Source organism: Uloborus diversus, chromosome 5 (assembly GCF_026930045.1).
Source record: "Uloborus diversus isolate 005 chromosome 5, Udiv.v.3.1, whole genome shotgun sequence".
Lineage (NCBI taxonomy): Eukaryota > Metazoa > Arthropoda > Arachnida > Araneae > Uloboridae > Uloborus > Uloborus diversus.
This window is the reverse complement of record NC_072735.1, coordinates 136,610,023-136,632,302: the sequence shown is the minus strand read 5'-3', so window position 1 is coordinate 136,632,302 and position 22,280 is coordinate 136,610,023. Positions and strand designations below refer to the sequence as shown.

The 22,280-nt window shown below is 34.4% G+C and overlaps 1 protein-coding gene across 1 annotated transcript in view; it reads right to left on the bottom strand.

The window, feature by feature from the left end:
* Nucleotides 1–1,256: 1,256 nt before the first annotated feature.
* The window catches only part of LOC129222385 (uncharacterized), a 37,728-nt gene continuing 16,704 nt past the window's right edge, over nucleotides 1,257–22,280 (bottom strand). The window contains exons 4-7 of the mRNA XM_054856888.1: nucleotides 13,102–13,224; nucleotides 11,400–11,577; nucleotides 6,288–6,456; nucleotides 1,257–2,575 (exon numbers count right to left, since the gene is read on the bottom strand). Of these exons, the coding sequence (XP_054712863.1) occupies nucleotides 2,379–2,575; nucleotides 6,288–6,456; nucleotides 11,400–11,577; nucleotides 13,102–13,224 (667 nt within the window). The 3' untranslated portion in view covers nucleotides 1,257–2,378. The remainder of the gene's footprint in view (nucleotides 2,576–6,287; nucleotides 6,457–11,399; nucleotides 11,578–13,101; nucleotides 13,225–22,280) is intronic.

Here is a 22,280-nt window from a genome sequence, read left to right as displayed (position 1 = left end):
TTATAGCAAGCGTAGAGCGCTATGTTTAATTCACTTCTTGATTATCATAACGTGTAAACGTGGCAGAAAGATGCGCCAAAGGTGCGTCATTTGTGACGTCATGAAGACCACCCCTTGTTTGAAAAATCGGATATTTAAAAACATTAATAATAAAAAAAAACTGTAGGAAAAATTAAAGTATTTTCTAGGTCCATATTATTTTTTTGCTTATTCTATCAATTTCAGTGACTAAAAGTAGTACTTTTGACTGAAGGAAGCAACCCCATTGTTTACGTCCGGCAAAGTTCAGCTGCACACACAGCTAAAGGTATTAGATCTATTGGTCATGCCGTACAGAGTTTCAAAATGATTTAAATAAAACAGGAAAAGTTATTGTATCTCATATCTTTTTGTAACTAAAGATGTGTACATTTTCCCTACAAAAAATGTTTTTGTGAAGTGCCTACATTTGCATCAGCTATACGCTTCATTTAATGATTTAATTTTCCCGATCAGAAAAAAATTTCAAGCTTCCATTGGTGACCTGCCTGAAGTTGGATTCTTTTATTCAGGCTTTTTTAGTAAAAAAATGCTTCGATAAATCTGTGTCATTTGAATAGTTACAAAATCGTAAATAAGCCAGCATTTATAATAATGAATAATAATGAATTCAGCCAAAGAGCAACAGTTTTTTCAAAGTGCCAAAAAGCTTTCTGAGATTTGTGCTTTATAGCTTTTTCCCACATCACAGTTTTTTTTGGGGGGGGGGGGGCAGAATCAAAAAAAAAAGAAAATTTAATTCTGAAATTTTGAATTCAATTATGTGTTTCGCAATCACGAGTTGCGACAGGGACCGTACTCATTTGGGTTATTGTTTCTAGAAAAGGCTTTTATCCCCCCCCCCCAGCCTGCCCTTCCTCCTGAGAGGTTACGTGTGTGTAGTTGTGTGTGTGCATAGGCTTGTGTGTGCGTAGACCTGTGTGTATGCACGTAGGCGGGGGTGTATGTGTGCAAAGGCGTGTGTCAGTATGAGTGTGAGTGTTGAGCGTGCCCATGTGTAGGACATGGACACCACCGCACCAGGAGAAGCGGATTCTGGGGGACAGTGCTCAAGGCCAGGCCAGAGGAGTTGCGCCTGCAGAGACCGGTGGGTGGTGCTGCAGAGGCCCCTGGTCCAAGCTGAAAAAAGAACCGGACCTCAAAGACGGTCAAGTGAGAACAATAAGCAATCGTGATTGCTCAAAAAATACCACTCGGTTTTTTCAATACACTTTATTTCTAGATGAAATTTGCAACTTTATATGAAAATCATACTGGGTGAATACAATATCATATCAACTGAGTTTAAAACAAATTATTTCCCAGAAAAACAGCAAGCATGATAAACCATCTTGATTGCAGATGATATTTTTAACACAAGAAAATTACTTTCACAGAAATCACTTATATAAATAATGGTATTACTTATTACACAGAAGTCACTCACACAAATGTTATTCTACTTTTTATTACACGAGAATCACTCCGTTTAAACATTATAGTTTAAACATTATACCGTGAATAGGAACCGCATAAAAAATGGTATTAAAAAATCGCTTAAATCTTCACGAGTATCTATAAAAATAATTTTTGCAATACAGTTTTTTTTTCTTTTTTTTTTTTTTTTTTTTTTGATGCAATGGATAGTGTCCTTATAAAAATAGTTTCACGTAGAAAATAACCCAAAAACTTAAGAAACAACTATACGAAGGGTTACTTTAAACGAATTCAAGACACAGCAGCTACTTGCAATCTCGCCGAACCTTTTATAATCTGGCTTAAAAAATGCACATGTCAATATTTTTAACAATATTATCCCACATGTTCTTATTTTGCACATACAACACTTTTCAAAACGTATACACGACCAGTATCCTTTGCAGTCTGACAATACGGGAACTTTCTTGTGGTAAACTGGTTCAAGATCACTTTTGTTATTTGAAGATACTACCTCGCACTTGTTTTATAAATAATTTCGTCAATTGAAGAACAATTTGACTGAAATTTTCATGTACCGCACAAAATAAAAAAATGAATAAAATAAAAATCGAAAAAAAAAAAAAAAAAAAAAAAGACCGCACAAAAACATGTTTGAGTGTACTCCCTTTATTTTTTTTTCCTTGCAGGAATCGCCCCTTATAAAGGCTTCTTCACTGGAATCTCGCCATATAAATGTTACGTTACTACTTTTTCGTTGTCCATATAAGCGTTATGTTGCTATTTTATCACTGAAGACACTGTATATAAACGTTTTGTTACAAATATTTTCAGTTATCACTCCATATAAACGTTACATTACAGAAACGTTATGTTTTACTATTTGCAAACACGAACTCATTTCATACTTTCTGTATGCTTGCTTACTTCTCTGTTTGCCAAGGTACATGGGGGATATGCTCCCAAGACAGAGATTTGTGTTTACATTGTTGCTTGTGACTGTCAAAATGTTCAAAAAGAAACGACGCCACGGCCTTTGAAGTCATTTCTGGTTGCTTCTTGAAGACAAAGTGGGTGCCATTTTCAAAGGACAAAACTTTTTTGAACGGATTTGTTCCACCTATAAAAACAAAACATAAAGCAATTTGAGAATTCAAGGCTTTTACCACGAAAATAATGGCATTGTCATTTATTTTCCTTAATTTACTGGAAGAGGATTTCAGGCCCTTAAAGCTGCTCAAAGTTTCGAAAGAGAACATAGTTAACTTTTCTCGAGAAACTTTAACTTTTTTGTATAATAAAAAGTATAGAATAAATTTGATTTTCATGATGAGTTTAAAAAAAAATGTTGACTTACAAATTTACCGGTAATATGCTTAATTCCTTCTTTTAAAAGAAAAAACCTCATCAGTGATTTAATTTCTAAGGATATGTCTCATTAGTGAAATTTTATGTACACCTATTCATCAAAAAAAAAACTGGCTGTCCGAAGTTTAGATTCAAAAACGCATCTCATACGAAAAGAGATTATAATGAAAGAAACTCCTAAGTAAAAATTCATGACCCATTTTAACCTGCGAAAACTCATCAGCAATAATGGAAATTTGTTCTGTGAATGACTTGTGGTTCTACACAAAATGAGTCCTCATGAAATATTTCCTGTTACTCGTAACCATAAAGTTTTTTTTGTATAGTCATAGACACAGAAAATATGTATGGTCAACATAGATTTGCTGTTTTACCTATGCCTGAAGTTCCAAGGGTGCATGCCCAATGACTCTGAAATTTGAGATTACTTTCCGGAAGAAAAAGAAAAAAGGTTTGAGCCGTATGTTTCCAAAACTCTTTTGTGAATATTGTTTAAAATTTGATCAAGTCTCACATAAGATGTAAAATTTATTGGAGGGAGAAGGAGAGAGGGGCTCACACAGAATCAAGACCTGATCATGAGTAGCCATCCTTAACGTTCATTTACTGTAGTTTTAAGCAAATTTTTTCAGGGTTCTTCACTGGTGTTGAAGTTATGTCAAACACAGGTGTCTGTATTTATGGTAGACAGAATTTGCAAAGGAATGCTAAGTGCTTTATTTGATTGGAAAATCAACTGTTAAACTACTACAGGCATCATTAATAATGCTTCACCTATAGCAATCAACAATAACGTATTATTCCCTGCGCAGTTATTAATATCGACATACTTCAGCATAAGCTGAGTATGTTTGAATCAAGCATCAACCTAATCTTAGCGATCTAAACAAAACTTTTCACAAAAAGCAATAATCTCTTAAAAAGAAATGCTGATAAAGTTAAATTTAACGTTTTGAATGAATTTTTATTGATTTACTTTTTAATTTATTGAAATTTGAAAGTGCGTAGTATTTCTGTAAACCTATAACAAAACTTTTGCTTAAAAAAGTTTTGGGAAAGATTTTTGGGTTCCTTCAGGTTTGGTGACTGGGACCCTGGTTCGTTATGCGATAGTCGAGCAATGAGCCTATTTTTCATACAATTTTGACAGTGATGGTTGTAAGGAAAACTTTTATCTCTGCTAGCTTCGTATAATTTTAAAGCTGAGAAGAAGCGAAGGAAAATTCCACAGTAGAATAAAGCATGGTGACCGTGCTACTGATCACTATATTCCGAATATAAGGCTAAACTGGATTTGAAGCACTTAGTATCAAAAAAGTGTAAGTGCCAGAATTAAAATTTTGGATCTAACCAGTACAAATGGTAGGAGAAACTCACATATATTTTAGGGAAAGGGAAGGTAACAGTAATCCGGGAATATGCTGCTGTAAAACTCATGATTTGAGAAAAAAAAATCAATGAAATCCTACCTACGGTTTGAAGTTAGAACGTATTTTACACAAAACTTAGAGAAATCCACTTGCATTCCTTTGCTTCTCAGTCTCCTTTGTTGAAATACTTTGCTGTGAAACTTTTTGAGGATTGGATTAAGAAGTGTCTTATGCATTGTTTAATAATAATTTCGAGGGGAAAAAAGTTGCATGTGTTTTCCTTTCTTTTTTTTTTTTTTTGATAAAAATTCTTACTTTACGAAAAGTACAGTAATATATCGGTTAAGAGCAGGGATAGGGACCAGATCTCCTTAGATAAATCGAAAAATTCGGATAAAAGACGTACTCGTCAGGACTTAGGAGACAGCGGGAACTTAAACGTGTTTAAACATGTGAATAGTATTTAGAAAATAGTTATGAAATGTGATGTTTTTAACTATGTTACCATTATTATAAACAACAAATTTGTTCAATAATAGTCACATAATTTAGAAAATGCAGTGACAATTTAATAAGACATAGTCAACTTTAATGTGTACTGTGACATAAATGATGCATTTAACTTCATCTTGTGCTCTTCAATTTTAAACAAAAATTTGTTGCAAAAGAATAGAACTTTTACATTCGATTGCTTGTGTATTGTAACATTTGAGGCATTGAGAAGCAAAGGGATGTAATTGACAAGATTAAAGATTTAGAGATAACCAGTACAAATGACAGGAGAATCTCTCCTCTGCTTTGGGACAAGCGATGGTACTGGTAGCTCTGGTGGGTGCTGCTATACAGCATGCTTTAGACAAAAATTTTAATGAGAGCTTTTTTTACCTAGGATCTGAACTTTACTCGTGATTTACTCGAAACTTGAAATGGTCCACTTACATCTCTTTGTTTCTCACTGCCTCATTATAGAACTAGAATGGGGTCGTTTCCAAAATTTTCAAAGTATTTTTTTCTGAAAGAGCATACTTAGAAACATAGGATCTGACCATTTTTTAAATAATTCGTTTAAGTTTAATATTTTTAAAAAATTACTTAAACCGGTGCGCTTTCATTGTCTACGACTTCTGCCGATGACATCACAAATGATGAAATGCCATTCAGTGTTGCCATTCACGGTGCAAAATATTTAATTCGCATCTTTACTCACCTGTATTGGCAACGACATGGTTGATAGCAAGCATAGAGCGCAATTTAAATTCGCTGCTTGACTATAACGTGGAAACGTGGTAGAAAGATGCGTCAAATTTCATCATTTGTGACGTCATAAAGACCACGCCTTGTTTTCAAAATCGAACATTTTAAAAAAATTATTAAAAAATAACTGTTAAGAAAATGAAAGTATTTTCTGGGCCCATGTTATTTTTTTTTACTCATTCTATCAATTTCAGTGACTAAAAGTAGTACTTTTGACTGAAGAAAACCACCCCATTATTAAATTTTCTGAGCATTTACTAAAGAAAATTCAAACAAAGTGACTTCTGTTAAACGAGGGCTCGGTTAAAAGAATTTAGGATAATCAAGGATCTACTGTATTTATGTATGAAGTTACTTCAAGTGATTAATGATAGATATGTAGCGACAAACTTTAAAACAGTTTCGAAAGATTCGAACATCGTATCAGTTTAAATCGGTAATACTTCTTTTACATCAAATATGCTATTTTTTTTTCCACAAGTGATTTTGAACGGATAACATTTATTTTACAGCATGTAAGGTAATATCGATAATATTATTTTTACAGCATATAATATGAAACTTGAAAATACAGTGATTTTTAAAACAGTTGTGATTGTCTATTTGAAAAACAGCAATTGAAGGATTTGCAGCAACAAAGAGTTAACTTCATTTTTTGATTGTTGGGAAATTTCCTGGAGTTAACTCCATGTTGCCTCAAGCAAATGAAGCAGCTAACTCATTCTAGCGAATAACTTACGAACTATCAATCAGAGACAACTCTTTGTGGAACCAATCGACCAAAAAACGGAATTAACTCTTTGTTGCTGCAAACCCTTCAATTTTCTAAGCATTACGTACCCACGTTGGTCACTTTTCCAGCAGAATCAAATCTCCGGATTTCTTCTTCGTGCACCATCATTTTAGCCATTTTTAAAGAATCATTAGGATGTATTAGCTTGTCATTATTGCTGTATACCATCATAATAGGAAAATTCCTTTTTAGTAGCTTTTCAAAGTGAATCCTTTGCTGCAGAAATATTTAAAAAAAGCTAGTGTTAATATATATTTTCAGCAAAAACAAACTATCTAGAAACATAAATATGATACACAAGTTATCAAGAAACTGCGAATAAAAAGAGATATGAAAAGGAGGAAAACCGAAATATTAAATAATACCAAAGGAATTACGTGAAGCAAGGACTAATACGTCATCAGGGAGAAGATTAGCCCTACTTCACAATGCTCTTTCTGTGCTGCATTTGGGAAGGTCCCAGAACATGCAACCTTCCCCGAGAGCCTTCAAACATTTCTTGATAAGTTATGTATTTTTGATATTTTTATCATATTTCAGTTTATTGATAATTTATACATTTCTTTTCTATTTTTGTACTGTTTTTGTTTCTAACAGCTAAGTGCTAGCACTACAGAACATATTTGGTTGTTTTTTACATCATTAAATTATTGACGATTAGAATGTCGCCCGTCAAGGTATGACGGGTGAAAATTGTTTCTACTCTTCTACATTTGAACGAAACATTTCCCTGTTTGGTGATATATTATGATATTTGAAATTTTAACCGTAACTCCAGTGGATTAACCCTAAACTTCAGTGGACTAATTTTTAATCACATCTTCATTCCCTAAATTGACACAGTCTTACCATTAAAACAGTTAAGTTACCGGATTCAGTTCAGCCTTGTCACAATAAAGTCTTTCCATGCATTTTAAACACTTCCAAAACATATTATATAAAATTATCATGCCGTGGCGCGAGTTTCATTGTTGAAACACGCGCGTTACTCGGTCATCGCTATTCTATATATGAGGATGTGTTGTGCAAACTTTTGGAACATTTTTTGAAATGTATTACTTGTGTGTACTATTACCCCCCCCCCCAAATGAGAGAAGAATCCCACCACAAGTAAGCTAAAGAGAAGCAATAGAAAAGTCAAAATGAGAGGTGGGAGGAATAGAAATTAATCTTACTGATTGAAGAAGAAAAACTTTTCCTTATTCTTTTATTTTCAAATTAACAATACGAATTGATACCAGTTTATGCCGTAGCAAGAAAATATTCATTCTCTACGTTTTTATGGGATATAACTTCAGCGCACGCTCATTTTTCTTATTCTGGTTTTAGAAAATAATCTTTGCTCGGCAGTAGTTGTATTTTAAAACTAATTAGGTTTTTTAAAATGAACAATACTTGTGTAGTGATAGTTCATTTTAATTTATTTCTCTTTTTAGTTTTCTGTTACTTTTTTTTTTGTTTATTTTTGGATAAACAAAAATAATTTTGAATTATCAATGGGCTTTTTTAGCGAAGAACCCTATTTGACAAGATATACTTTGTTGATTTATTTACTTTTTCAAAGAAAACTGTTTTCCTTCGTTTTTAAACTCAATATTTCAAGTTTGTGAAGGAATATTTCTTATTCCTTCCTTCGTCAGTCATGGTTGTTCCTAGTTCCACCATGGCGCAGTCCCAACCACGTAATATATCCCTCACGTCCTCCTTTGCTTTTGAAATTGGAAAATAGATGGCAGCACCATAGTAATTGACTTTTGCTTTTTTCACATCTTGGAATCCGGAGGTTTTACTCTTTTACTCGGTTTTACTCAATTGAATTGACACATTGATTACTTTCAAGAATGCCCACCTGGGGGGGGGGGGGGTCGTAGCGCAGACTGCGCCATTGAAATTTTTATGAGGAGTTGAGGGGTATTAATTATTTTTAGTCAGAGGCGTAACTTGGCCATGTAAAGTAGGGAGGCAAATTTTTTTCAAGGGAAATTTATTAGATTTATATTTTGCCATCCAACTAAAATTCTAAAAAAAAATTTACTTTTTAAAAAACAAATGAATTCAAGAAATTATAATAACTTTTAACGCAATGTACGTTATTTAGTTTAAACAGAATAGAGCTACAGAGAGTAATGCGCACATACATCCGGAGAAGTATCACTCTTTCCCAAAATATGCTGATACTCTTTTGTTGTTGTATTTATAGTTTACATGATCACTGGCGCCAAACAGTTTTGCTTACGTTTTGTAATCCTAAAGTACGGATATCGTTTTCTAAGTTGCGTTGGTTTTAATTCTCAAATAATTCCATGGACTAATTTAGAAAGTGCAAGGAATTCTGTATTTTGGAAATGATTTTTCTTTCTTTTCTAAGTTGTTTTCCAGGATCCCAGGAATGAAGAATCTTGCTATTAGTGACCTATGCACTGAACCAAAGTAATATTCTACGTCAGTGACGCAACCAGAAAAAAAAAAAAAAAAAAAATAGGGGGGAGGAAGAGGCACATCGAAAAAAAAAAAGAAAAATTTAGAACTATTAGGAAAGGGGGGGGTCCGGGGATTCTCCCCCGGAAAATTTTTGAAACTTTTAGCTTCAAAAACGCAATTTTAGACTTTCTTCGTTGATGTTAGGGTGACAAAAGGTACAGGGGTCTCAGCGGAATTTCTCGAACATGAAGCTTTAAAAACGCGATTATAGGCCATATTTTACCGACGTTAGGGAAACGAATAGAGCTCCAAGGACTGTCCCCGATAGATTTTTTTTTATAGGTTGAAAACAATTCCTCCACCCCCTGCTTTCCACATTGAAGTTTAAAAACGCAATTTTAGACAAACGTTGAAGATTTTACGGGAAGGAGGTTCTGAAGCTCTTCCTGGTAAAATTTTTAAATTATAGTGCTAAAAACTAAAGCAATGTTTTATAATCAGGGGCTACTCCACTTAAAAAATTTTTTTAAGTATAGTTTAAAAAACCAAACTGCTTATGGTATTGGAGGATGGCGGCATAGGGACCTTTGCCCGAATATTTTCTGAAATTCAAGTCTTAAAACGCGGTTGTAAGCCCATATTTTGTAATATTAGGGCCAGTAATTTTTCGAAATTAAAACTCCAAAAACGTAATTTTAAGCGATTTTCGATGTTGTTCGGTAATTGGGGGCTTTCCCCTGGAAAATTCGCGAAATTGAAACCTGAAAATGAAATGTGAAATGCTCCATAATGCTTCCGTTGTGTGTATGTGGAGGGGGGGGGGGGGCTCTTCGGAGGAGCAGCATTTTGATAACTTTCTTATTTTTAAACGAACTAGGTAAAAAAAAGAGAAAAAATAGGACGGAGTGGTGGGGGCGGGGTTGATTGCTGATTAATAAGCTGTTACTTTTGAATATTTTTTATTCAAAGATTTATTTTTAAAAGAAATTAAGATTTTCCCGTAACATTACTATTAATTTCTAAAAATTACTTTGTTTTCGAAAGACGTCTTCTCATCAATAATAAAGAATAGTTTTAAAAAACATTCAACTCAAACATTCTATGGGGCTCGGGCTTTAAGCTTCCTTTCTGGTTGAAACACTGTTTTATTTTGACCCGTCCATTATATGGTTGGTTGTTCATTCATGTGAGCTCCAATTAGAGGATTAAAAGTAAATTTCGCTTTAAGAAAAACTTTGCAGCAACATTTACGCTCTTTCCCGAAAACACTCATTTTTTTGGTCATGTAATTCTAGTTTACTACCTGAATTTAGTAAACTAGGATTACATGCCTATATCTATTGTGAGGGGGGGGGAGATGTTCATCATCACTTCGGGATTAGGCGATCAGGTACACTGGCCTCTTCTGAGCTTCAGTTGCGCCGCTTTGATGCAGTTTAAAAACAGATTAATTATAGGTTGAAATTACTAATTGGTGGTTGAAGACAAGGATACATCTTTTGCATATAATTCATGACAATTGCATTGATAATATGCGAATTACATTTTATTATCATTTGAAAATAATATATAGATCATTTGACAAACAATTTAAAAAAATCCTTTGCTTAAGAACTAGGGGGGCAAAATAATACTTTGCCCATAGCTCAAAAAAAGTAGGGGACACTTGCCCCCCTATGCCCCCCCCCTAGTTTACGCCAATGTTTTTAGTCTTTTTTAGTCATCTGTAACCAAATTCATCACTTACCGGGACCTGAAGAAAACCGGCCGGGACACCGAGATTTTGTCTGAAAGCAGGGACTTTACCGGTCATACCGGGACATCTGGCAAGCCTACATAAAAGGGCTTTTAGATTAAAAAAAAAAAAAGTTTGTTATGTGCACTTCTTTTAACCCTTTACCTCCCAATTTTAACAATTTAATTTTCTTTGCCACCCTCAAGGCGTGATATCATTTGTGGACGACCGTTTAAGCTTTTGAAAAACTTCGCGTCAGATATCTAAGTTGGAAAGAAAAAAAAAAAAAAAAAAACAGGAAACTTTTTCTCCTCAGCAAAAATTATTTTTTCTTCCAGCTGTGTCGCCCGGCTTTACACGGTCTACCTCGAAAATAAAAGTTGTGTCAAGTGACGCGTGTTCACCAATCAATCTCGAACAAAAAAAAAAAAAAATCAGAAAAACTTTGCTGCAGATTACGGAAAAATAACCGAAAAAGAAATTTTTTTAAATCCCCCAATTACAGGAAAAGCCTCAAGAACAACCAATATTTTATTTGTTCATATTTGAGAAAAAAATGGCAACAGATCTTTCTTCTCGATGATTTTCTTCACGCTACAAATTTTAATAAAAGCATTGTTGCGGAAAGTTGAGATGAAGCATTGAATAATAATTTGAATGGAGGAAAGCCTTCGAAAAATAGGGATTTTATGCTGAAATCTAAGTATCGTGATTTTTTGTTTTTAATTAATGTCTCCGCTAATTATTATCGGAGGTTTGTGTTAAATAGCGAAACATAAAGACGGGAAAATTACGAAGCTATCAATACCTGGTTCGATGGTCAGTTCACTGGCGTTCGTGAGAAGTAACTTGAACATAGATGAATGCATAGATCCATACATAGGTACAAACGCTCAGTTTTTTATTATATAAGATAGTATACACTCAGCATTCACATTGACGCTATTCAAATGAAAATTTCCCGTTTGTTGAAAGAGTTTTTTCATTTTTATTTAGATCTTACCTGAGGTATGGACGAATGAACCATGGTAAATGCCGAGAAAAAATTATCGCCAGATGTTCCTTTCGTTAACCCCGTTTTTTTCTCCAGTTGTTTAGCAGCAGCTTTAGTAATCTGGTATCCAATCGGGAACTCATACAATCGTATCAGGAACTTCATTAACGAAAAGGGTTTCATCATTCTGTGAAAGTATCCCAAAAGAAAAAAAGAAAATCATTGCGCATATAAATGAAAAACAGTAAAATAAAATCATTTATTGCAGATTCGTTTCATCCAAATTCAAACGAAAGGAAGAAGTACTGGGTGCGGCAAAAAAAAAAAAAAAAAAAACCCGGACAGTAAATTTTCAATGTAATTTTATTAAAAATAAATAAGTTAACAAAACACGAAAAAATAATAAAATGAGTAGACATTTAGCAATCAATAAATTTCATTAGTTTTAAACTGACTGCCTTTTGCAGTGATACGAAGGTGCAACTGCTTAAACTGACTTCAGGAAACAGCCATATACTTGAACCAATTTTTCACCAAAAAACAAAAAGATATATTTTTTCATCGTATTAAATTAAACTATGAATAATCTTTATCTTTACTAATAATAAAGATGAAAAGTCTGTGTGTCTGGATCTCTGTCTGTTACGCGCATAATGCCTAGACCGTTTGGACGATTTTCATGAAATGTGGCACATAATTAGTTCTTAGCATAGGGGTGAACACCACGAAACAATTTTCCAAAAATTCGATTTTATTCTTTTTCTATTTCAATATTAAGAACATTTTACCCAGCAAATTATCATTACGTGGACGAACAAATTATCATAATGTGGACTAGCAAATTACCATAAATTGGACGAGCAAACTGCCATATGTGACCATGGGCGAGAAAATGAACATAGCAAATTGGCGAGAAATTTATTATCCAGTAATTGTAAATATACAGGCGAATCAAATGACATTTTAATTTTCTACTGCGGGCAAAGCCGTGCGAGTACCGCTAGTAAATCATAAATAATGAATTATTTTCTAACATTAAATGTGTTTAAAAGACTACATCAGATTAAAATATTTTTCCATGTTCCTAAACAAATCTTAATTATTAAGAGCCATGCTTATGTTGCGCCTTAGGACGTGTCCTACGGGCATTATGTTTGGCTCTCCGGAGGTACAATTATCATTGATTTAAGAAAAACCAAAATGGTGGTAAATAAAAATGAAGAAAATATTTACTTTGGAGTTATGAAATTTTCTTTCTCTCACAAAATCACCAATTTAACTCTTTTGAGGCTGATTGTTACTATTGGCACCATTTAGTGGTTATGGTAACTATTAGAGATTACAAAAATATGGCTGTTAGAAATAGGTTCTTAGAAATTGGCAAAGTCTCAAGATACAAGCGTCCCAAGATACAACACTCTTCCTTACTTTTAGTTACGTGCTTCCTTAAAATTTCAGAACATATGCATGTAAATTCAAAAAAAAAAAAAAAAAAAACTGCAAGTTAATGAAATATCAAAATTAATGTCTAAGAAGTTAAATAACTTGCAGGATAAGTGGGTCATTCCAGGTCAAGTGACCTAGGAGTCCCCAATCGACCCTCTACAATTTTTATTTAGGCTCTTCTACTCCAAAAGTTAATCAGGATCACCAAATATAAGTAACACAGGATTGTTCTCTGTCTTAGCCTACCTTGGTTTAGTTAACTTACCTTGGGTTTTCGAAACTTGTTGGATTCAGCAAACACAGGGCGTTTGTTGTTATTTGGTTATTTTCCAAACATAACAGTTGACCAGGAAAAACAGCGCTGCTGTGACAAATCAATAAGTCTATCCTGATGAAAGTAGAAAAAAAAAAAAAAAAATTAAAACGAAAATTAATACCGGTTTTTTAAAACAAAAGGAGTAATAATAGGTATACATTTTAAATTTTAAAATGTTTCAACTGAAATAAATTTCCAAATGAAAAATTTTAAAATAAAATATGATTTATTTTTTTTAAATCTAAAGAATATTTCTGTGAGCTTGGTTCGCACAAAAAAATATATAAAAAAATAGGTATATGATTTCAACTTAAAAACTAGTTGATCTGAATACCTTTATATTCGAGCTAACTCTGAAGCAGTCAATAAAATTTAAGTTAAAAATTTGAGATTAGAAATAGACTTTGTACAAATAGCTATTACTATACCGCCAATATTTCTTTCTTTCTCAATTTTTAATTTAGCTTTCATTGATTGTTCGCCAAAATGTAAAGCATGGACGGATTCAGAAAGTTTTCAAGGAGGGGCCATTATTTTTTGCTCTTTACTCTTTGTAACTTCGATTTCTTAAAACTTTTGGAGGAGTGTACCCCATCGCTTACCCGTACGCAATAGAAGGTGTACTACAGTTGCGTTTCTTTCGAAAAATATTCATTGAGAGCCCTCGAACCTTCTTCTAACATCATCGAAGATTGTCTAAAATTGAAGTTTTGGAACTTCAATTTCGAAAACAATCTTGCTGAAAGTCCCAGTCCCTATCTTTAAACCAGAGTAATAAGAGATGGATTACGATTTCGTTTTCAAGACTTAAATTTCGGAAAAGAGCTGCCTTTTTCCTTACGCCATCGAAGATTATGTAAAGTTGCGTTTTTAGAAATTAATATCGTAAATATACCTGAAGAAAGTTCCTGTACCTCAGTTCAACAAGGTAGTGGCAATCGCCTTCAACGCCCCTTCCTTGTATCAGTCTTTGATATAAAGATATTAAGATAAACTGCAGTTTTTGAGAGCTGCAATTAAGAAATCATAGCTTATTTTATTTCATACTTTTTAGTGCGAACCAAACTTGTAGAAATAGTCCATAAATTATTTTTTTATATTTTATTGTCATTTGCTGGTCAATGAATTTAGTACTATTTAATAAGCGAACCAACACTGTAATACTAAATCTTTCAAACAAAAAATGTTTCAGGATTACGTGGAACCACTTGATCAAAGCAAAAAATTGGGCGTTTCTAAATTTACATAATCTAAGCCAAGGCAGAAAAATGGAAGGAAAAAAAAAAGATTTTGTCAAAAGCAGCTAACTCTGGAAGTTGGAATAAGTAGATTAAACAATTCAGAAAAACACAAACAAATTGTTCAACATTGAGATATAAAATTATTATGAAAGACAGCATATGAAATATACTAAATACTAAAAATAAATGTCATTGATTATCGATCGGTATACAAAGAAAAACATAGTGTTATACTGAAAAGATATTGGAGGGAGTTAAATTCAGTTGAAAATTAAAAGAGAAGGAAACATTAAAACTAATCATGAATATACTTTTAAAAAACAATCAATGAAATTATTCTTTTCCTATCTTTCTTTATCTTTCGTCCCCCCCCCCACCTTTTTTTTTTTTTTTTGGATGAATTGGTTGTAGGTTCGTTAGTTTTTCTAACATTTGGATACAGAGAACTTAACTGGATTTGAATGTAGTTGATTATTGTGCACAACGTTTCATAGAACTTATGTGCAAATGTATAAAAGCAATTCGTCACTGCTCATGATATTTTTCTCTCATTTTTCGAAGAACAGACAACCAGTAAGACAGGGGTGCTCCCCCCCCCCCCCTAAGAGCAATGACACTCCCCCTTCTTATCGCGAAGACCCCGCTCCACATGAAAGAGCCTGTGGAAACCCATAAATTCATCAGATCAGTTCATGCAAAAGGAGAAATCCCATTTGGGCAACTATGGAAACCTCCATTGCGCAACCACTTGAACTCTCACAAGGCTAACTGAGAATCAGCACTGGCAGTCAGAGGAAGATAGTCACTGGAAGAGTGAACGTGTAAATATGGTGTATTAAACAGTGATCTAAACTAAAACCGAGTTATGTAGTGAATATATCCCCTCTGACATCACTACAAGCCTCCCCTCCGCCCCCCAAAAAAAGAGAAAATACCCCCTCAAAACATCCCCTCCCCTAAAAATTTTAATGGCGCAGTCTGCGCCCTGACTCCCCCCGAGGCAGCAGGATGGGTGTCCTTATGCAAAATTTTAAGGGGGATTGAGATGTTTCCCCATGGTTTACAAGATATTTTCCGCATGGAAACCGATTTCAGTACAGATCAGAGTTACTAAAATTTGACATTTTGAATAACTTAGATTTTTAATAGACTTATTCACTCTTGGCTGGAGAAGAAATATCTTTACATTTTTGCAAAGAAAAAAATACTAAAAGCAAGAAAGTTTTTATTTCTAGGGGGGGGGGAGTTGAGCCCCCCCCCTCCTCTTAAAAATATTATGGGCGCCTATGTCTCTGAATAAGAGGTTATGGAGTGTAATTTATTATTGAACCGTTCTCTCAATCGACTTTCGACACCCTGGGAATGGAACACCTTCTAAGCATTTTCTCTCAAGAGATTTCACAATTTTCATGTCTGAGGACAATAACCTCTATTCGCCCTTCCTTTCAAATATATTATTACGTTGTGAAATCAAAACATTCTCGGAAGCTTTTTGTAACTGAAGGTTTTAAACCTTGAAAACCGGATCTAACAGAAATCTTCCAAAAGAAAAGAAAATATTCTACTCACCCAGTCGTAACAGATGTTTCGAAACAGAAAGATGTTTTGAATTTTTACATGTCGTCTTTTATTAAGTGCAAACGTGACCGTATTCCTGATGCTATTTAGTTTTCTTCTACAGCATGAGAAAAAGAACGAGTGGAAAAAATTACTAAAATAAATTTATAAAATAAGTTATGACTAGCACGTCGCCTGCTCAGAAGCAATATTTACTCTTTTTTTTTTTGTCTTATGATTATCCTTTCAAAATTAGTACTATCATGTCTGGCACTTCTGAACTTTGTTCCACAATTTTAACAATTCCCCGGCAAATCATATTTTTTATCAAATCTACATTTATTTGTGTATAATCAGGGCTTGCACAGGGAGGGGAGGGAAAAGGGACACATTTTGGTTCGAGCCCGAGCCTGAAGGGCGCCCGAGATTTTCAAAAATCTCGGGCCTCCAGACAGTGGCGGACTGGGTCTCGCAAGAAGGCACCAACCTCGGTCTCCAAAGGGCGCGAAAAAAGTGCAAAAAATAAAAGAAAGAAAAGGAAACAAAAACAATAACAGATAGCACACGGGTTTAAAGAAAGAAAAAAAATTCAAAGTGAACTCGCACAGGTTTGTTAGCGCGAAAAAGTCATTTGTGACGGGCCACAAAATTTATGTGCACGCCCCTTTGTATGATACTCTATAGTTATGAAGGGACTTGAAAGCCTCCTTAACACAAGGCAATTAGTTGAATCAATTTTCGAACTGTCGGTTATTAGGAAATGCAACCAGGTAAAAAAGTGAAGGAATTGCAAGTCATCCTTCACACGACAGTCAACTGTACTGCTGACTGTATTGTTACTGTGGGCACATGTAGAACCTCCTATAGCTGGAGAGGCCGACGCCATGTTAAAGCAAGCGTGTACTTATCGCACAACAGGGAAATACAGAATAAAAGACATTAAGTAGTACGCTGCAACATGTCAGCAAAGATTACAGAGCATTTATAACGTAATGATAGCAAAATCATGAGAAATGAGTCGATATTAACCTCACACAAGCAAATACCATTTCCAGGCTGCCAGTCACTTCGTCGGCTATTAATTATCCATTTAATTTTCCTTTCTGCGTCTGCTGGAAATCTGAAGAGCTGAAATCCTTTTTTGTTTGAACAATTAACTACCCATTTGACTCAATTTAACATATGCTAAAGAAATGTCAACACATCAGCAGCAATGCTATCGCTGCGAAGCACTGGGTCAAGTTTGCTCTAAAATGGCGGATGCGTCGGCTCCTCCACTATAGGGGCCTTAGGCACACTTACGATTCCACCCTTCTCATTCCGATGAGTTGAATAAATTTTTTAGTTGATTCAATTCCTCTGACATTGCCAAGCATTTGCTCTACACACAAATAAACTAGTTCAGTCAACTAGGTTCGGTTTGAATGCGTTGTGGAGCAGCTGCTCGAATAAATTTGGCTTATTCGAAGAAAAGTTGATGCAACTAAGTTGTCTCGTGAGAAGGCTACAAAAAACGCTTGTCAATTAGTTGATAGGCAACTTTTTTGGAAGTCTATTTATTCAATTAAGCTACATCGTGTGTTGTAGGCCTTTTTGACTACTGTAGAACTCAAAGTAGCTAGCTAAGGATAGAAATTATACTACTTAAATTGTTCATTTTATGTTCAGAATTACTGTAAAAGAGTGGATAATATAAACTACAGAAAATTTCAGGACTAAATCAAAACCAACTTTTCCAAGGGCGATTCTTTTTTTCCCCCCAAGTTTGCTTTGTCATTTTTATGTGAAAGACATAGTTAACTGTTTATATTGTTGTTGCATTTCAGCACGATTGTAAGTCGTGCTAACTAGCTGCGTCGCCCGACATTGCACGGTCTACCTCGAAAATAAAAGTTACGTCAAGTGACTCGTGTTCAACAATCAGGCTTGAACAAAAAAAGGACAAAAAATCAGTAAAATTTTGCGGCAGATTGAAGAAAAATAATCGAAAAGTAAACATTTTAAATCCCCCGATTACAGGAAAAGCCTTTAAAACAAAATAAAGATTTTATTTGTTCATATTCGAGAAAAAAAATAGCAACAGATCTTTCGTCTCAATGATTTTCTTCACGCTATAAAGTTGGTTTTAATTATAGTGCCTAGAAAGAATAGTGTGTCGATCGGCGCTTTTTCCCCTTCGATTCTTGAAGACAAAATGTATGAAAACCGCTAGAGGGCAGTGCGGTCGAGGTGTACGTTCAATTTCGCGGTGTTTACATTAGTAGACGCGGGATTTTGTTACAATTCAGTTCCGCGTTTCTCTTTTTACTTCCTTTTACAAAAAAGGAAGTATTGTATTCGCGAAAAAATTTTCACTCAAAAATCGCCCTTAATTTCCATTTTGCTCACCCCCAAATGAATGTTGAGTTTTTTTTTCGATTCGACCACATGCGGAAAAGTGCCTAAGAATGTATAGACACGCGAAATATCCATTTTGACCATCACCGAGGTAATTACAACGACTTTTCTCGTGACGTCTGTATGTATGTGCGTATGTGTGTATGTGCGTATGTATCTCGCATAACTCAAAAATGGTATGTCCTAGAAAGTTGAAATTTGGTACATAGACTCGTAGTGGGGTCTAGTTGTGCACCTCCCCTTTTGGTTGCTTTCGGATGTTCCTAAGGGGGTCTTTTGCACCTTTTTGGGGGGAAATCATTGTTAATATCAATGCAAACTTAAGTGGTGTTATAATTTGGTAAACACTTGGTGACGTATCGCCAAGCTTTTGGTCGCCAAGTTTTTTCGCCAACTTGGCGACGATTTTTTTTTTTTTTTTTTTTTGTGCTTCTTATAAATTAATTGTTCTCCTGCCAAATATACCTAGCCATTCCTGATTTGTTATTTTATAAGAATGAGATTAAAAAAACATATATTCAGCTCAGTGGTGACTCTTTTTTACTTCCTTTTACAAAAAAGGAAGTATTGTATTCGCGAAAAAATGTTCACTCAAAAATCGGCCTTAATTTCCATTTTGCTCACCCCCAAATGAATGCTGAGTTTTTTTTTTCGACCCGACCACACGTACATATGTACCTAAGAACGTATAGACGCTCGAAATATCCATTTTGAAGTTTCCCGAGTTAATTACAACGAGTTTTCTCGTGACGTCTGTATGTACGTATGTGCGTATGTATGTCGCATAACTCAAGAACGTAATGTCCTAGAAAGTTGAAATTTGGTACGTAGACTCCTAGTGAGGTTTAGTTGTGCACCTCCTTTTTTGGTTGCATTCGGGTGTTTCTAACGGAGACTTTTGCCCCTTTTTGGGGGGAATTCATTGTTAATTTCGATGCAAACTCAAGTGGTGTTACAATTTGGCGGACACTTGGCGATATATCGCCAGTCTTTTGGTAGCCGTTTTGTTGCCAAATTTTTTCGCCAACTTGGCGACAAATTTGGCTATTTTTTTTAAAATCTGGTTTTAATGTAGCCATTGTTGGTGATATTCAGAGAGTTAGAGAGAGAATCACATTAAAATTGCAATAATAGAGAAATAACATTAAATTGGTGTAAAAGGAAGTCATGTGATGCACACATCAGCTCGTTTACCTTTATTTCGTGAATATTTCATGAAACAGCGTTTAAGGCTTTTAATGGAGGCATCAAAGTTTAATATTAGAAGAAGTAAAGCTTCATCTTGTTTCGTACCAGGGTGCAAAAGTGGATACAAAACATGCAAAGAAAAAGTTTCGCTATTTCAAGCTCCAGCAGATGAAGAAAAACTAAAGAAGTGGAACTCGTTAATTCCCAGGTTAGATAAAGTTTTTGATAAATATTGCTCAATTTGTGCTCTGCATTTCGAAAAACATTTTATTGAAACGCATTATAAGCATATTATAAATGGTGAGGAAGTTTTGATTCCTCGAGGAAGACCTTTTTTGAAAGATGAGGCAATTCCGACAATTTTCCCAAATCTGCCAACATACTTTACTAAAAAAATACCAAAGCAAAGGTCCATCAGGAATTATGCAGTTAAGAAAAATGTTCCCTGTTTGAAAAAAATAAAACTTGATCTTTCCGCAGATGAAACTGAAATAACCACGTATAAATCTATTATAGATGAAATTGTTCATATTAATTTGTCTAACGAATATTGGGTTTGTATGAAATTTAAAAAATCTCCAAATATTGTAGTTTTTGTATATAATGAAAATGAAAATTATGTGGAAAATAATATTGACGATAAAAAGATCATTATTGAAGTAGAAGAAAATTTACAAATCAATGCTACTATTTTAGTCAAAGGTGTAAAAGTAGATTATCCTGTTCTTAAATCAGTGTCGGATGTCAGAAGACTTTTTATTGACGTTGACGCTAGAATCGTGTGCAATGGGATGGGTACATCAGAGGAATTCAAATTTGTGTTGCCTGTAAGGAAACGAACTGAATATTTTGCTGATGGTTCATCTTTAAGACACTGTAAATATCAAGGTTTTGTATAGAGTGAAAAATTAAGTTGTAATTTTTGTAAAAAGAAACGTAAATATTTGTTGACACAGTGAGATTTTAATTAGCTTCAAGAATTTAGAAGCAGTTTTATTTTGTAACTAGCGGTACCCGCACGACTTTGCCCGAAGGAGAAAATTAAAAGGTCATTTGATTAGCCTGTATATTTACAAATAATGGATGATGAATTTCTCGCCAATTGGCTATGTTCATTCGTTCTTCCCCATGTTACGATTCCACGTCAGGATAATTTCGTAATTTACTCGTCCATTTTATGATAATTCTGCTTCGGAAACTGTTTTTAAAATTTAAAAATAAAAAAAGAACAAAATCGAATTTTCGATAAATCGCTTCGAGGTGCACACCCCCATGCTACAAACTACTTGTACTAAACTAAATACTTGTACTAAATTTCATGAAAATCGGCCGAACGGTGTAGGCGCTGTGCGCATCACAGGGATCCAGACAGAATTCCGGACAGAAATCCAGACAAAAATCCAGACAGAAATCCAGACAGACTCATTTTTATTATTAGTAGAGAAATAAGAGCCGCGCTGTTATTGAATACTTAAGGGCCATTCATTAATTACGTAAGGATGATTTTGGCAATTTTTGACCCCCCTCCCCCATGTAAGGGTACGTAAGAATTTTCACCCCCCCCCCCATTTTTATGTAAGATTCCATTTTGTTTTTCAAAATGATAAAATAACAAATCTTGAATCGTTACATCACTGGAATCGTTATTAAATTCACATTATTAAATTAAACCTTTTGCGTAAAGAAATAGTTACTGACAAGAATCTAAACTGAATGTTTTTTCGACTTTTTTTTTTTTTTTTGATGTAATATTAATTACAAATAAAACATGCCGTACGCAATGCGACTCCTTTATTATATTTTACACTATAAATTCTTTGTAAAACAAATAAAAAAACATCTTATCCTAACACGTTTCTTACCTTCCAGACGCAAATGGAACATAATCTCTGCCAAATCACTTGACCGCGCAATTTCTAATGTGAAATATCGACTTGGAAAATATTATGTAAGAATGAGTTTGACCCTCCCCCCAAGTAAGGGTACGTAGAGGCTTTTCCAACCCCCCTCCCCCTCGGGACCCTTACGTATTTAATGAATGGGCCCTTATAGTCTACTATTTTCATTGAAGTAAGGTAGTTTTATAATAAGGTAATAAGGTAATTTTATATGCTTCAAAAAATAAATGAACACCCATGTAACAATTAGCACTTATTACAGAATTTGTCTTTTGCGCAAAAATAAGTTTAATCCGAAAAACGGGGCTTTTAAACTGCGAAATCAGCATGCAATCGCCGATTTAAAACGAGTCTGATTGAGGAGCATAACGTACTACTCGAGTGTAGCGCCACCTGGATTTTCCTCAGATCTGACCTCACTTTTTCCCCGCCGATCGGCACACTACTCTTTCTAGGCACTATAGTTTTAATACAAGCGTTGTTACGGAAAGTTAAGATGAGGCACTGAATAATAATTTGAATGGAGGAAAGCCTTCGAAAAATGGGGATTTTAAGTCGAAATCTAAGTGTCATAATTAAGAGTTTTAAATTGATATCTCCGCTAATTATTATCGGAGGAGTATGTTAAATAGCCAAACATAAAGATGGGAAGATTATGAATGTATCGATACCTGTTTCGATGATCAGTTAGTTCACTGTCGTTAGGGAGAAGTAACTTGGACATAGATACATACATAGATACATACGTTCAGTTTTAATTATACTAGATACATAGGTACATACATAGATACATATTCTCAGTTTTTAATTATATAAGATTAGAGCCCCTAGGAGCCTTACATATAAG